Below are 18,327 nucleotides of genomic sequence, written 5' to 3'. Positions count from 1 at the left end.
TTTGAGTTTTTTAATAAATTTCTATATAACCAATACTTTTGTGAAGTTGATCATACCTTCAACATTGTCATACTTTGAGGTTGTTGACTGTTTTTTTTCGAACATGAAACCTTCCGTTGTTTGGTATGACCAGGAAACTTTAAATTCAATTCCAGAAATTTATAACATTGAAAGGCTGGACATAACATATGGTGACACTTCTGAAGCAATTAGTTATTTTGATGATTCTCCAAGGCTAGACTTTGATGTAGTTTTTTATTCTTCCTTAAGAATTGTGTTGCCAGCCATTACCTACCCTGCAAATTATGTTCTCTTTCCTTTTGTCTCAATGTAGATCCCCTGGTAGATGAACAATTTTAAGAGTCATGCAGGTCCAAAGGGAGGAAGTAAATTTGATATATTTAAATATAGGCCAATTGTAAAATTTGTAACCTAGCTAAATTGTTCGAAAAAATCATTTTCAAAAAATTATCTTTATTAATATATATGGAAGTTGATGCACTTCGAACAGTACAAACAAGTGGCCCAACGACACCAAGCTCGTGCTTGTTACGCGCGGGGCCCTTTTATCAATTTCGGCAAAAAATGCGAGTTCGCCAGGAAGATACATAAAACAGAGACGGGACACAAATGAAAATGAAAGGCAAACTAAGAATGAAGCAAATGAGTTAAAATATTAGTTTTAAATACCGGAATAGAAGTTTAAATGCAAAACATATCTGCAGAATCAATGTCACCTCTTATATGTGAACAGCGCCTAATTTAGAATATAATCATCTGCCCTAGAATAGTGTTGATAAGTCCCTTTTGGTAGAACAGACATTGTAACTATAGAATAGTCGAGACAGAGTCGTACTCAATAGCAGAACGTGTGCAGAGCGCTTTATGTTACAATTGGAAATGTAATATTATATTCAACCTCATTATAGTAATAAAACCTAGTAATAAAACCACTCGATAAAGCCAACCCTTTTCATTTAAGATTTTGTATAAAAATAGTACCAAGCATTGTTGTACGATTTACAAGCGTAGGTAAATAAAGCAATTTTAATCTACACTGGTAGGAAGGTACTTTTTCAACCCAGTTCAACATAACATTACGGTCAATACGGTCGATGTGCACTTGATATTGTGGACACCAAACCGACGAACAATATTCCAAAATAGGACGGACAAGGGAGGTAAAAAATAATTTGGTCGTATAAGGGGGATCAAATTCTTTTGATAAACCCAAGAACACTCATGGCTTTGTTAACGGTGGACATAATGTGGCAGTCAAATTTAAGTTTAGGGTCCAGAAGAACACCTAAATCGTTAAAAGAATATATACGGTCAAGCGGCGTACTTTTAAGAAAGTAACTGATAAACGTAGGAGTACCCCTATAAAAAGCCATTACGTTGCATTTAAGGCAGTTCAAATTTAAAAGGTTGTACTCACACCATCCATAAAAACAATCAATATCTGACTGTAAGTTAAATCCCGACGCTATATCATTATATGATAAACAAAGCTTAACATCATCAGCATACATTAGTACACGAGAATGTGTTATGATTGAGAGAAGATCGTTAATAAACAAAGTAAACAGCAAAGGGCCAAAATGACTACCCTGAGGCACTCCAGATGTCACCTAGATCAATTTTGAAACAGCATTCTTGAATATAGCTCTCTAAGTCCTACCATTCAAATAACAGAAAAAATCCAAGATAATAGATTACCAGGAAACCAAAGCTGATCTAATTTAAATAAAAGAAGAGAGTGGTTAACGGAGTCAAAGATCTTACTAAAATCTGTATATACAATGTCAGTCTGCATTTTTTTTTAAGCCATTTAATAGATGTCAATTCAAAAAGATTGGTGGTGGTCGATCTTCGCTTAACAAAACCATGCTGACACGTTGATATAAGCGTGTAACATAAATGTTGCAAATGAGAAGGGATAATGCGTTCAAATGCTTTAGGAATTGCCGACAATCTAGAAATACCTCTATAATTTTGGGCATCCGCCTTCGCACCTTTTATATCCTTTTTATTAAAATGTTTAAGAATCGGTTTGTAAATGGTTAACGCACAAAACTTAAGCACACATCCACGAAGTCCATATGGACCGGGAGAACAAGTAGACACAAGATCTAATTTTTTACTTAAGGAATTGTTTATAAAACAACGATAATTCTAAAAGGCCATCTACAAAATCATGGGCGGATGAAGGCATAGCGACAATTGAGTCTGTAGGAGGAGACCAAGAAATATAAGATAGATAAATAGGGTCTTATATCGAACCTTTATGCTTGGTCGATCTTCGACGAGCATCTTGGCTGTTTTCTTTCAATCACTGTGTACATGCATTTGAGGATCATAACTTACACAGATTTTGACAAAGAGTTTGACAATGTTCGTCGCTCTGCCCTTAATGCTTTACTTTCCAAACTTGGCTTTTACTCCTCATTTCTTGACTGGATAGGACCGTATTTGGATAATCGACGTTATCAAGTTGAAGTAGATGGTGCCTTATCCCATACATAATAGGCGACATCTGTACTATCTCAGGGTAACTCACTTGGCCCTCTACTTTTTAATGTTTTAATAAATGACAATTGTGCCTGTATCGATTTTTCTAACTTTCTTCTTTATGTGGATGATCTGAAGATTTATAGGACTGTCAGTATCATAAATGGTTCGATATTTCTTCAATCTGACCTAGAGAGTATCTGTATGTGGGTTTCCAAGAAAATTCGTTCGTTTGCAATGCAAAACGTACTATAACCATTCCAACCTCTTATCACATCAATAACCACCCTCTCTCTGTTTTGAATGAAATATTTGATCTGTGAATATTATTTAATGAAAACTTTTGTTATAACGAACACTTGAATTTCTCATTACCAAAAGCATATACAATGGTAGGCCATGTTAAGCGAAACACGTTCTTATTCAATGATCCGTTATCTAGACTGTCGCTTACTCTGATTTTGTCCGTTCTAGGGTTGAATATGCATTCTTTGTTTTCCTCGCGAAGTGTTCAGATCAATGGGATTGAGAGGTTGCAAAAAAAGTTTTTGAAGTTTGCATTGCAATCCTTGCTTTTTAACGAAACTGCGCCACCCTAAGCTGGTCAGTGTTCCCTGCCTATTTCTTTTTCTTTGAAGGATCGCCGTACAATTGCTAGCCTTATCTATCTGAATGATCTGCTTGTAGGAAATATTGATTGCCCTTGCCTTATGGGATACTTTAATTTTAATAGAGGAATATCCATATCTTAGTTCCCTTCATCGACCGTGCTGTTAGGACAAACTATGCACGCAATGAGCCATTAACAAGGGCTCTGAGAATATTAAATTCCATGCCTTAAGGAATATTTTTAATACATTTCCGATAATAGATTAAAGTTCATTAGTTGTAGCGGGATAAGGATTTATCCATCGGCAATAATAAATAAATACAACAAAAAAATAAAAAAAAACATATTTACCAGTTCTGAAAACTGCCTGAGCATTAAGCGTCTTTTGTGCGTATCGAAACTCCATTGACGGTCGCGGAAATTTTAGATAATGGTAAAATATTTTGAAGTACTATTTACGCCTTTCAAGCAAGATTTTTCTAAATACCAAAAGTACTTGGGCCGAGGGAGAAGCGTCCGATGTTCAGGCACCATTTTTGCCGGCATAAGCTACGTCGTATTCGGGTCGTGGGATCTTGCTAAGTCCTCTCCTCTCCAACATAACGAGAATAAATATTTAAAGTGCCCGGAAAAATAATATTAGTGCGTAAAGTTTGTCAATCGTCAGTCCACACTGCCCCATAAGCTTAGCTGTCGCTTGATCGCAACGTGATCGGGCTGTGATTCGGCCATATTCCCTCCCCTTCACACGTTCGTGTGCCAATGGATAGTCGCGGGCCGCACAACACTATCCCCTATTGTAAAGGTTGTCCGTCGTAAGTAATATAATTGTTCTTGACCAACTTCACTTCTTACATCAACAGACCCCCATGTTAACATTCTAGCTCATCATTGCTTCGAATTCGTTTTCACATTATAAATTTATTGATTAACATAGGTATGACATATAGACATATGATGTGGATAAGAAATGTAAAGTTGATTAAAGCTTATTCTACTTGACAATTATTTTTACCAGCGCAGAGTATTCATGGCTATAAACGTCGCTCAGAGGGCTCTTGCAATTGTACATACAGCTACGAGGCTGATACTCGTAAAAAAAACGTAGAAAAAGGATTAAAGAACTAAGGGCTATATAAAAATAGTTATTTTGGGTAAGATTAATTCTTTGTCTTAACTAGGAAAATATGTTCTTGTCTAGACGAGAGAAAGCAATGACTGTGGGAGCTGTTGATATTATGGTCGCCTTTTGAGTTCTATTACATTGAATGAGTGGTGAAAATTCTAGACGGAAGGTCTCAATATATAATATCTCTAAATCATCTACAGCTATGGGTTGGGATGTTTTTGATAGTAAATATTGAACTCTTACGTTAAACTGTGGATCATTATCCAAGGTTCTTTCTAGTACTTGAGCTGTAATCATATTGCACGGATATATACATATACATATAGATATATTCATAAAAGTGAAAACTTCGTTCCGACACATTTACTCCTCTTTTCAATCATGTCCGATGAGATCTCGACGCTCCGGATCCTATTTGATGGCGGTTCACAAAAACATAACACGAGAATTACGTTACACAAAAAATAGCACTTTAGCTGTATAAACATGTATGTATGTATGCATCGTACGGGAGTTTTTCAGCGGCACACGTCAGTATCAATGCTTGAGCTTGTCAGTGCAGCTCCAATTTTTTGTATGAGTTACCGGTTCTACTTCACTTGCATTGAAAAATGCACTTGCTGTTTTATTGCTATTGTTAATGGCGATTCAATTTTGTTTGTAATTATTTGCCACTTATTTCCCTTTTATTGGTTGATTGTCTTTTTTTTAAGCACTTTTGCCTCGACTGCTTTTTCTTTCTTAGGCTGATGTGGGGTGTGATGTGGGTCACTACTTTTTCCAGGGCGTGAAACTGGTCGCGGCGTTGCTGAGTGGAACGTCTGTACACCTTAAGGATCACTATAATCAGGAATAGTCCAACTACGAGCTTCATGGTCTTGTTCACATCCTGAATATCATCCTTGTGGTCAACGATCTCCACGGTGTTAATGACATTGGTGGGGTGGGTGATACTTCTTACCTAGGTGTTCCCACCTAGGGATAATATGCCGATTTGCAATTTCTTCTGCTTTTACTTGCCTGAGTTTGGCTAGTCACATGTACCCCTCCCTCCGTCTCAAGATTTATTGTTTGTTTCTACATGTTAATCTTCTTTACATGGAGGGCGTACGCAAAAGGCTTGAAGTGATCGATGCGGAACGCATGCAATGACTTAGCAAAAGGAATCTTCGTACCATTGTCTTCGTTTCCGTTATTTGTTAGAAATAAAAAGGTATTAGGCGCCTTGACTACGGTTTTCTTATGACCGGCTGCATTGTTTTTTTTATTTTACAAGTATGGTTTTTTTTTTGTTAGGTTTTTGTTTATTTTTCAAGTTTACTTATTATTAACAGTGTATGCGAGTCCTTCGCCGGATTTCCATTGTCTGCGTGATGGCTTGGTCTTGGGTGAGGGCCTGGCATATTTGTATCCAGCATTGCTGGATACCCTCCTCCTCGAGCTGTATGCTCCGGCTCAAGCCGTTCATCCACTCGATCAGGAGTGCCAGATACGACGCTTCGTTCTCCCACCACACCTGTAGCTTGCGGAGACGGCAGGCGGCGCGAATAGCTTTCTGGAGGTTTGTCTAAGGTTGCATCGTATCTGGTACCATTTCGGTCACTGGTTGGGGTCTTTATGGCAACGGCAGGCTAGGTTAATAACGTGTTCTACTCATCATGTGATCGGGAGTTCCTACTCTTTAGTACAATCCTGCAGTTCTGGGCTTATCATTTTGTTTGGCATGAAATACTCCTACAATTTTTCCGGCTGCATCGCTGAGCTCTTTGCCCTAGCGTTGGAGTACAACTTAACGAATTCGGTTTGAGCCAAGCTTGGCATTATATCCGATAGCTTTATTATTCTGCTTATAGTTTTTCCTGTAAACAACATATCTTACGGAAAATTCTACTATCTTGCTGCGGGTGCTATATGCCCTTTTCGCGCCTTCATGAGTTCAGTTGAGTCCATAGGTCACTTTTTGGCTTACCTGGAAGTCTCCTGCGGGTATACCACCTAGCTTCCATAAAACCGGATAAGCTGTTCCATGAGTAACCATACGCGTACGAATTCTTGCATTGAAACTAATTATAAAACTTGTCATATGATAAGGTTGTTGACTGTTTTTTTCGAACATGAAACCTTCCGTTGTTTGGTATGACCAGGAAACTTTAAATTCAATTTCAGAAATTTATAACATTGAAAGGCTGCACATAACATATGATGACACTTCTGAAGCCACGTTGAATGTTAATCAATCAATCAATCAATGTCACCTCTTATATGTGAACAGTGCCTAATTTAGAATATAATCATCTGCCCTAGAATAGTGTTGATAAGTCCCTTTTGGTAGACCAGACTCAATAGCAGAACGTGTGCAGAGCGCTTTATGTTACAATTGGAAATGTAATAATTTATTCAACCTCATTATCCTTAATAAAACCTATACCACTCGATAAGCCCTTTTCATTTAAGATTTTGTATAAAAAATAGTACCAAGCATTGTTCATAGAGTCGTACTCAATAGCAGAACGTGTGCAGAGCGCTTTATGTTACAATTGGAAATGTAATATTATATTCAACCTCACTATCCTTAATAAAAACTATATCACTCGATAAAGCCAACCCTTTTCATTTAAGATTTTGTATAAAATTAGTACCAAGCATTGTTCTACGATTTACAAGTGTAGGTAAATTAAGCAATTTTAATCTACTCTGGTAGGAAGGTACGTTTTGATCCCAGTTCAAATTAACATTTTTTTTGTACCGACTCAATACGGTCGATGTGCACTTGATATTGTGGACTCCAAATCGACGAACAATATTCCAAAATAGGACGGACAAGGAAGGTAAAGAATAATTTGGTCGTATAAGGATGATCAAATTCTTTTGACCAACGCTTTATAAACCCAAGAACTGTAAAAAGCCATAACGTTCCATTTAAGGCAGTTCAAATTTAAAAGGTTGTACTCACACCATCCATAAAAACAATCAATATCTGACTCTAAATTAAATCCCGACGCTATATCATTATATGATAAACAAAGCTTAACATCATCAGCATACATTAGACCACGAGAATATGTTATGATTGAGGGAAGATCGTTAATAAACAAAGTAAACAGTAAAGAGCACAAATGACTACCCTGTGGCACTCCAGATGTCACCTAGATCAATTTTGAAACAGCATTCTTGAATATAACCCTCTAAGTCCTACCATTCAAGTAACATGAAAGCCAAGATAATAGATTACCAGGAAACCAAAGCTGATTTAATTTAAATAAAAGAAGAGAGTGGTTAACGGAGTCAAAGATCTTACTAAAATCTGTATATACAATGTCAGTCTGCATTTTTTTAAGCCATTTAATAGATGTCAATTCAAAAAGATTGGTGGTGGTCGATCTTCGCTTAACAAAACCATGCTGACACGTTGATATAAGCGTGGAACATAAATGTTCCAAATGAGAAGGGATAATGCGTTCAAATGCTTTAGGAATTGCCGACAATTTAGAAATACCTCTTTAATTTTGGGCATCTGCCTTCGCACCTTATATCCTTTTTATTAAAAAGTTTAAGAATCGGTTTGCAAATGGTTAATGCACAAAACTTAAGCACACATCCACGAAGTCCATCTGGACCGGGAGAACAAGTAGACACAAGATCTAATTTTTTACTTAAGGAATTGTTTATAAAACTTAACGATAATTCTAAAAGGCCATCTACAAAATCATGGGCGGATGAAGGCATAGCGACAATTGAGTCTGTAGGAGGAGACCAAGAAATATAAGATAGATAAATAGGGTCTTATATCGAACCTTTATGCTTGGTCGATCTTCGACGAGCATCTTGGCTGTTTTCTTTCAATCACTGTGTACATGCATTTGAGGATCATAACTTACACAGATTTTGACAAAGAGTTTGACAATGTTCGTCGCTCTGCCCTTAATGCTTTACTTTCCAAACTTGGCTTTTACTCCTCATTTCTTGACTGGATAGCACCGTATTCGGATAATCGACGTTATCAAGTTGAAGTAGTTATCCCATACATAATAGGCGACATCTGTACTATCTTAGGGTAATTCACTTGGCCCTCTACTTTTTAATGTTTTAATAAATGACAATTGTGCCTGTATCGATTTTTCTAACTTTCTTCTTTATGTGGATGATCTGAAGATTTATAGGACTGTCAGTATCATAAATGGTTCGATATTTCTTCAATCTGACCTAGAGAGTATCTGTATGTGGGTGTCCAAGAAAATTCGTTCGTTTGCTATGCAAAACGTACTATAACCATTCCAACCTCTTATCATATCAATAACCACCCTCTCTCTGTTTCGAATGAAATATTTGATCTGTGGATAGTATTTAATGAAAACTTTTGTTATAACGAACACTTGAATTTCTCATTACCAAAAGCATATACAATGGTAGGCCATGTTAAGCGAAACACGTTCTTATTCAATGATCCGTTATCTAGACTGTCGCTTACTCTGATTTTGTCCGTTCTGGGGTTGAATATGCATTCTTTGTTTTCCTCGCGAAGTGTTCAGATCAATGGGATTGAGAGGTTGCAAAAAAAGTTTTTGAAGTTTGCATTGCAATCCTTGCTTTTTAACGAAACTGCGCCACCCTAAGCTGGTCAGTGTTCCCTGCCTAATTCTTTTTCCTTGAAGGATCGCCGTACAATTGCTGGCCTTATCTATCTGAATGATCTGCTTGTAGGAAATATTGATTGCCCTTGCCTTATGGGATACTTTAATTTTAATAGAGGAATATCCGTATTTTAGTTCCCTTCATCGACCGTGCTGTTAGGACAAACTATGCACGCAATGAGCCATTAACAAGGGCTCTGAGAATATTAAATTCCATGCCTTAAGGAATATTTTTAATAAATTTCCGATAATAGATTAAAGTTCATTAGTTGTAGCGGGATAAGGATTTATCCATTGGCAATAATAAATAAATACAACAAAAAAATAAAAAAAACATATTTACCAGTTCTGAAAACTGCCTGAGCATTAAGCGTCTTTTGTGCGTATCGAAACTCCATTGACGGTCGCGGAAATTTTAGATAATGGTAAAATATTTTGAAGTACTATTTACGCCTTTCAAGCAAGAATTTTCTAAGTACCAAAAGTAATTGGGCCGAGGAACAGGCGTCCGATGTTGACTGTGGGAGCTGTTGATATTATGGTCGCCTTTTGACTTCTATTACATTGAATGAGTGGTGAAAATTCTAGACGGAAGGTCTCAATATATAATTTCTCTAAATCATCTACAGCTATGGGTAGGGATGTTTTTGATAGTAAATATTGAACTTTTACGTTAAACTGTGGATCATTATCTAAGGTTCTTTCTAATACTTGAGTTGTAATCATATTGCTCGGATATTTACATATATACATATAGATATATTCATAAAAGTAAAAACTTCGTTCCGACACACTTACCCCTCTTTTCAATCCTGTCCAATGAGATCTCAACGCTCCGGATCCTATTTGATGGCGGTTCACAAAAACATAACACGAGAATTACGTTACACAAAAAAATAGCACTATAGCTGTATAAACATGTATGTATGTATGCATCGTACGGGAGTTTTACAGCGGCACACGTCAGTATCAATGCTTGAGCTTGTCAGTGCAGCTCCAATTTTTTGTATGAGTTATCGGTTCTACTTCACTTGCATTGAAAAATGCATGCACTTGCTGTTTTATTGTTATTGTTAATGGCGATTCAATTTTGTTTGTAATTATTTGCCACTTATTTCCCGTTTATTGGTTGATTGTCTTTTTTTTAAGCAAGTTTGCCTCCACTGCTTTTTCTTTCTTAGGCTCTGATGTGGGTCTTTACTTTTTCCAGGGCGTGAAGCTGGTTGCGGCGTTGCTGAGTGGAACGTCTTTACTTGTTGACGACCTTAAGGATCACTATAATTAGGTTTAGTCCAACTACGAGCTTCATGGTCTTGTTCACATCGTGAATATCATCCTTGTGGTCAACGATCTCCACGGTGGTAATGACATTGGTGGGGTGGGTGATACTTCTTAATTAGGTGTTCCCACCTAGGGAAAATATTCCGATTTGCAATTTCTTCTGCTTTTACTAGCCTGAGTCTGGCTAGAAACATGCACCCCTCCCTCCGTCTCAAGATTTATTGTTTGTTTCTACATGTTAATCTTCTTAACACGGAGGGCGTACTTAACAGGCTTGAAGTGATCGATGTGAAACGCCGATGTGAAACCATTGTCATCGTTTTCCTTGTTTCTTTTTCTGTCTTCTTTTTCTCAGGCGCCCATTTACGTGTGGCTTCGATCCCCGCCTCCTACCCAGCCTTAGAAGAGCTAGTCAGATTATACAATCTGTGTATCATGGCAGTGTATTATTACATAAGATACTATACTATAGTACATACCATTGCATTCGGAGATAGTCAAATGCTAGAAATAAAAAGGTATTAGGTGCCTCACCACGGTTTTCTTAGTCTAGTCAACTGCATTGTTTTTTTTTTTATTTTACAAGTATGGTTTTTTTTTGTTTGGTTTTTGTTTATTTTTCAAGTTTTCTTATTATTAACAATGTATGCGAGTCCTTCACCGGATTTTCATTGTTTGCGTGTTGGCTTGGTCTTGGGTGAGGGCTTGGCATATTTGTATCCAGCATTGCTGGATACCCTCCTCCTCGAGCTGTATGCTCCGGCTCAAGCCGTTCATCCACTCTATCAGGAGTGCCAGAGTGCCACTCGCACCACACCTGTAGCTTGTGGAGCCGGCAGGCGGCGCGAATAGCTTTCAGGAGGGTTGTCTAAGGGTGCATCGTATCTGGTACCATTTCGGTCACTGGTTGGGGTTTTTATGGCAACGGCAGGCTAGGTTAATTACGTGTTCTACTCATCATGTGATCGGGAGTTCCTACTCTTTTGTACAATCCTGCAGTTCTGGGCTTATCATTTTGTTTGGCATGAAATACTCCTACACTTTTCCCCGCTGCATTCCCGAGCTCATACAGCGCATTGCCCTTGGGTGGGAGTACAACACAACGAATTCGGTTTGAGTCAAGCTTGGCATTATATCCGACAGCTTTATTATTGTGCTTATAGTTTTTTCTGTAGACATCTTGTCCTACGGAAAATTCTACTACCTTGCTGCGGGGGCTCTATGCCCTTTTCGCGCGTTCATGAGTTCGGTTGAGTCCCTGGGTCACTTTTTGGCTTATCTGGGAGTCGCCTGCCGGTATACCACCTAGCTTCCATAAAACCGGATAGGCTGTTCCATGAGTAACCATACGCGTACGAATTCTTGCATTGAAACTAATTATAAAACTTTTCCTTTCAACGATTACAAATACAGGGTTTCTATAGGCTTCCTTGGTATACTAAAGGACTGCAAAAATACAAAAACCTTACGAACTACAAAAAATATTCCAAGACACATATCCCAACAGATGGTGAAATATATTGTCAGCACAAACGTGAGTTTGAGTTTTTTAATAAATTTCTATATAACCAATCTTTCTTTCTTCTTCTTTCTCTATTCTTCCCTAAGAATTGTGATGCCAGCCATTACCTACCCTGCAAATTAAGTTCTCTTCCTCTTTATCTCAATGTAGATCCCCTGGTAGATGAACAATTTTAAGAGTCAAGCAGGTCCATAAGGGAGGAAGTAAATTTGATATATTGAAATATAGGCCAATTGTAAAATTAGTAAGCTTGCTAGCTGTTCGAAAGAATCATTTTCAAAAAATTATCTTTATTAATATATATGGACGTTGATGCAGTTTGAACAGTAGAAGCAAGTGGCCCAACGACACCGAGCTCGTGCGCGCGGGGCCCTTTTATCAATTTCGGCAAAAAAATGCGAGTTCGCGAGGAAGATACATAAAACAAATAGAGACGGGACACAAATGAAAATAAAAGGCAAGCTAAGAATGAAGCAAATAAGTTAAAATACTAGTTTTTAATACCGATATAGAAGTTTAAATGCAAATTAAATAATAAAGTTTATTTTAGTTATTACATAGAAGGCAAATGGGCTTGTGCAGACAAAAATTTGGTATACAACGTGGCAAATTAAGAGGATAATAATTTCGTGTTAGTCTAACAGGAACATTAAATGTTAGGCGGTTTAAAAGATCTGCAGAATAAATGTAACCTCTTATATGTGAACAGCGCCTAATTTAGAATATAATCATCTGCCCTAGAATAGTGTTGATAGGTCCCTTTTGGTAGACCAGACATTGTAACTATAGAATAGTCGAGATAGAGTCGTACTCAATAGCAGAACGTGTGCAGAGCGCTTTATGTTACAATTAGAAATGTAATATTATATTCAACCTCACTATCCTTAATAAAACCTATATCACTCGATAAAGCCAACCCTTTTCATTTAAGATTTTGTATAAAATTAGTACCAAGCATTGTTCTACGATTTACAAGTGTAGGTAAATTAAGCAATTTTAATCTACTCTGGTAGGAAGGTACGTTTTGATCCCAGTTCAAATTAACATTTTTTTTGTACCGACTCAATACGGTCGATGTGCACTTGACTTGGACTCCAAATCGACGAACAATAGTCCAAAATAGGACGGACAAGGAAGGTAAAGAATAATTTGGTCGTATAAGGATGATCAAATTCTTTTGACCAACGCTTTATAAACCCAAGAACTGTAAAAAGCCATAACGTTCCATTTAAGGCAGTTCAAATTTAAAAGGTTGTACTCACACCATCCATAAAAACAATCAATATCTGACTCTAAATTAAATCCCGACGCTATATCATTATATGATAAACAAAACTTAACATCATCAGCATACATTAGACCACGAGAATATGTTATGATTGAGGGAAGATCGTTAATAAACAAAGTAAACAGTAAAGAGCACAAATGACTACCCTGTGGCACTCCAGATGTCACCTAGATCAATTTTGAAACAGCATTCTTGAATATAACCCTCTAAGTCCTACCATTCAAGTAACATGAAAGCCAAGATAATAGATTACCAGGAAACCAAAGCTGATTTAATTTAAATAAAAGAAGAGAGTGGTTAACGGAGTCAAAGATCTTACTAAAATCTGTATATACAATGTCAGTCTGCATTTTTTTAAGCCATTTAATAGATGTCAATTCAAAAAGATTGGTGGTGGTCGATCTTCGCTTAACAAAACCATGCTGACACGTTGATATAAGCGTGGAACATAAATGTTCCAAATGAGAAGGGATAATGCGTTCAAATGCTTTAGGAATTGCCGACAATTTAGAAATACCTCTATAATTTTGGGCATCTGCCTTCGCACCTTATATCCTTTTTATTAAAAAGTTTAAGAATCGGTTTGCAAATGGTTAATGCACAAAACTTAAGCACACATCCACGAAGTCCATCTGGACCGGGAGAACAAGTAGACACAAGATCTAATTTTTTACTTAAGGAATTGTTTATAAAACTTAACGATAATTCTAAAAGGCCATCTACAAAATCATGGGCGGATGAAGGCATAGCGACAATTGAGTCCGTAGGAGGAGACCAAGAAATATAAGATAGATAAATAGGGTCTTATATCGAACCTTTATGCTTGGTCGATCTTCGACGAGCATCTTGGCTGTTTTCTTTCAATCACTGTGTACATGCATTTGAGGATCATAACTTACACAGATTTTGACAAAGAGTTTGACAATGTTCGTCGCTCTGCCCTTAATGCTTTACTTTCCAAACTTGGCTTTTACTCCTCATTTCTTGACTGGATAGCACCGTATTCGGATAATCGACGTTATCAAGTTGAAGTAGATGGTGCCTTATCCCATACATAATAGGCGACATCTGTACTATCTTAGGGTAACTCACTTGGCCCTCTACTTTTTAATGTTTTAATAAATGACAATTGTGCCTGTATCGATTTTTCTAACTTTCTTCTTTATGTGGATGATCTGAAGATTTATAGGACTGTCAGTATCATAAATGGTTCGATATTTCTTCAATCTGACCTAGAGAGTATCTGTATGTGGGTTTCCAAGAAAATTCGTTCGTTTGCTATGCAAAACGTACTATAACCATTCCAACCTCTTATCATATCAATAACCACCCTCTCTCTGTTTCGAATGAAATATTTGATCTGTGGATAGTATTTAATGAAAACTTTTGTTATAACGAACACTTGAATTTCTCATTACCAAAAGCATATACAATGGTAGGCCATGTTAAGCGAAACACGTTCTTATTCAATGATCCGTTATCTAGACTGTCGCTTACTCTGATTTTGTCCGTTCTGGGGTTGAATATGCATTCTTTGTTTTCCTCGCGAAGTGTTCAGATCAATGGGATTGAGAGGTTGCAAAAAAAGTTTTTGAAGTTTGCATTGCAATCCTTGCTTTTTAACGAAACTGCGCCACCCTAAGCTGGTCAGTGTTCCCTGCCTATTTCTTTTTCTTTGAAGGATCGCCGTACAATTGCTAGCCTTATCTATCTGAATGATCTGCTTGTAGGAAATATTGATTGCCCTTGCCTTATGGGATACTTTAATTTTAATAGAGGAATATCCATATCTTAGTTCCCTTCATCGACCGTGCTGTTAGGACAAACTATGCACGCAATGAGCCATTAACAAGGGCTCTGAGAATATTAAATTCCATGCCTTAAGGAATATTTTTAATAAATTTCCGATAATAGATTAAAGTTCATTAGTTGTAGCGGGATAAGGATTTATCCATTGGCAATAATAAATAAATACAACAACAAAATAAAAAAAACATATTTACCAGTTCTGAAAACTGCCTGAGCATTAAGCGTCTTTTGTGCGTATCGAAACTCCATTGACGGTCGCGGAAATTTTAGATAATGGTAAAATATTTTGAAGTACTATTTACGCCTTTCAAGCAAGAATTTTCTAAGTACCAAAAGTAATTGGGCCGAGGAACAGGCGTCCGATGTTGACTGTGGGAGCTGTTGATATTATGGTCGCCTTTTGACTTCTATTACATTGAATGAGTGGTGAAAATTCTAGACGGAAGGTCTCAATATATAATTTCTCTAAATCATCTACAGCTATGGGTAGGGATGTTTTTGATAGTAAATTTTGAACTTTTACGTTAAACTGTGGATCATTATCTAAGGTTCTTTCTAATACTTGAGTTGTAATCATATTGCTCGGATATTTACATATATACATATAGATATATTCATAAAAGTAAAAACTTCGTTCCGACACACTTACCCCTCTTTTCAATCCTGTCCAATGAGATCTCAACGCTCCGGATCCTATTTGATGGCGGTTCACAAAAACATAACACGAGAATTACGTTACACAAAAAAATAGCACTATAGCTGTATAAACATGTATGTATGTATGCATCGTACGGGAGTTTTACAGCGGCACACGTCAGTATCAATGCTTGAGCTTGTCAGTGCAGCTCCAATTTTTTGTATGAGTTATCGGTTCTACTTCACTTGCATTGAAAAATGCATGCACTTGCTGTTTTATTGTTATTGTTAATGGCGATTCAATTTTGTTTGTAATTATTTGCCACTTATTTCCCGTTTATTGGTTGATTGTCTTTTTTTTAAGCAAGTTTGCCTCCACTGCTTTTTCTTTCTTAGGCTCTGATGTGGGTCTTTACTTTTTCCAGGGCGTGAAGCTGGTTGCGGCGTTGCTGAGTGGAACGTCTTTACTTGTTGACGACCTTAAGGATCACTATAATTAGGTTTAGTCCAACTACGAGCTTCATGGTCTTGTTCACATCGTGAATATCATCCTTGTGGTCAACGATCTCCACGGTGGTAATGACATTGGTGGGGTGGGTGATACTTCTTAATTAGGTGTTCCCACCTAGGGAAAATATTCCGATTTGCAATTTCTTCTGCTTTTACTAGCCTGAGTCTGGCTAGAAACATGCACCCCTCCCTCCGTCTCAAGATTTATTGTTTGTTTCTACATGTTAATCTTCTTAACACGGAGGGCGTACTTAACAGGCTTGAAGTGATCGATGTGAAACGCCGATGTGAAACCATTGTCATCGTTTTCCTTGTTTCTTTTTCTGTCTTCTTTTTCTCAGGCGCCCATTTACGTGTGGCTTCGATCCCCGCCTCCTACCCAGCCTTAGAAGAGCTAGTCAGATTATACAATCTGTGTATCATGGCAGTGTATTATTACATAAGATACTATACTATAGTACATACCATTGCATTCGGAGATAGTCAAATGCTAGAAATAAAAAGGTATTAGGTGCCTCACCACGGTTTTCTTAGTCTAGTCAACTGCATTGTTTTTTTTTTTATTTTACAAGTATGGTTTTTTTTTGTTTGGTTTTTGTTTATTTTTCAAGTTTTCTTATTATTAACAATGTATGCGAGTCCTTCACCGGATTTTCATTGTTTGCGTGTTGGCTTGGTCTTGGGTGAGGGCTTGGCATATTTGTATCCAGCATTGCTGGATACCCTCCTCCTCGAGCTGTATGCTCCGGCTCAAGCCGTTCATCCACTCTATCAGGAGTGCCAGAGTGCCACTCGCACCACACCTGTAGCTTGTGGAGCCGGCAGGCGGCGCGAATAGCTTTCTGGAGGGTTGTCTAAGGGTGCATCGTATCTGGTACCATTTCGGTCACTGGTTGGGGTTTTTATGGCAACGGCAGGCTAGGTTAATTACGTGTTCTACTCATCATGTGATCGGGAGTTCCTACTCTTTTGTACAATCCTGCAGTTCTGGGCTTATCATTTTGTTTGGCATGAAATACTCCTACACTTTTCCCCGCTGCATTCCCGAGCTCATACAGCGCATTGCCCTTGGGTGGGAGTACAACACAACGAATTCGGTTTGAGTCAAGCTTGGCATTATATCCGACAGCTTTATTATTGTGCTTATAGTTTTTTCTGTAGACATCTTGTCCTACGGAAAATTCTACTACCTTGCTGCGGGGGCTCTATGCCCTTTTCGCGCGTTCATGAGTTCGGTTGAGTCCCTGGGTCACTTTTTGGCTTATCTGGGAGTCGCCTGCCGGTATACCACCTAGCTTCCATAAAACCGGATAGGCTGTTCCATGAGTAACCATACGCGTACGAATTCTTGCATTGAAACTAATTATAAAACTTTTCCTTTCAACGATTACAAATACAGGGTTTCTATAGGCTTCCTTGGTATACTAAAGGACTGCAAAAATACAAAAACCTTACGAACTACAAAAAATATTCCAAGACACATATCCCAACAGATGGTGAAATATATTGTCAGCACAAACGTGAGTTTGAGTTTTTTAATAAATTTCTATATAACCAATCTTTCTTTCTTCTTCTTTCTCTATTCTTCCCTAAGAATTGTGATGCCAGCCATTACCTACCCTGCAAATTAAGTTCTCTTCCTCTTTATCTCAATGTAGATCCCCTGGTAGATGAACAATTTTAAGAGTCAAGCAGGTCCATAAGGGAGGAAGTAAATTTGATATATTGAAATATAGGCCAATTGTAAAATTAGTAAGCTTGCTAGCTGTTCGAAAGAATCATTTTCAAAAAATTATCTTTATTAATATATATGGACGTTGATGCAGTTTGAACAGTAGAAGCAAGTGGCCCAACGACACCGAGCTCGTGCGCGCGGGGCCCTTTTATCAATTTCGGCAAAAAAATGCGAGTTCGCGAGGAAGATACATAAAACAAATAGAGACGGGACACAAATGAAAATAAAAGGCAAGCTAAGAATGAAGCAAATAAGTTAAAATACTAGTTTTTAATACCGATATAGAAGTTTAAATGCAAATTAAATAATAAAGTTTATTTTAGTTATTACATAGAAGGCAAATGGGCTTGTGCAGACAAAAATTTGGTATACAACGTGGCAAATTAAGAGGATAATAATTTCGTGTTAGTCTAACAGGAACATTAAATGTTAGGCGGTTTAAAAGATCTGCAGAATAAATGTAACCTCTTATATGTGAACAGCGCCTAATTTAGAATATAATCATCTGCCCTAGAATAGTGTTGATAGGTCCCTTTTGGTAGACCAGACATTGTAACTATAGAATAGTCGAGATAGAGTCGTACTCAATAGCAGAACGTGTGCAGAGCGCTTTATGTTACAATTGGAAATGTAATATTATATTCAACCTCACTATCCTTAATAAA

General features: G+C 37.5%; 1 protein-coding gene across 50 annotated transcripts in view; it reads left to right on the top strand.

Moving 5' to 3' along the window:
• The window catches only part of LOC127010712 (uncharacterized), a 93,139-nt gene that overhangs the window by 50,040 nt on the left and 24,772 nt on the right, over positions 1-18,327 (top strand). For 7 of the 50 annotated variants that reach the window (XM_050885260.1, XM_050885262.1, XM_050885263.1 and 4 more), the window contains one exon: positions 17,338-17,385. The exons of 36 other annotated variants lie outside the window; for them this stretch is intronic. In XM_050885260.1, coding sequence (XP_050741217.1) covers positions 17,338-17,355 — 18 coding nt within the window. In that variant the 3' untranslated portion in view covers positions 17,356-17,385. Of the gene's footprint in view, positions 1-11,586; positions 11,635-17,337; positions 17,386-18,327 lie in introns of those variants that run through there. 7 more of the 50 variants (XM_050885267.1, XM_050885268.1, XM_050885269.1 and 4 more) reach the window with 1 other exon arrangement.

The sequence above is a fragment of the Drosophila biarmipes genome, chromosome 2L (assembly GCF_025231255.1).
Source record: "Drosophila biarmipes strain raj3 chromosome 2L, RU_DBia_V1.1, whole genome shotgun sequence".
In the NCBI taxonomy this organism is placed as follows: Eukaryota; Metazoa; Arthropoda; class Insecta; order Diptera; family Drosophilidae; genus Drosophila; species Drosophila biarmipes.
The sequence above is the reverse complement of the archived record's forward strand: the minus strand, read 5'-3'. Positions and strand labels throughout refer to the sequence as shown.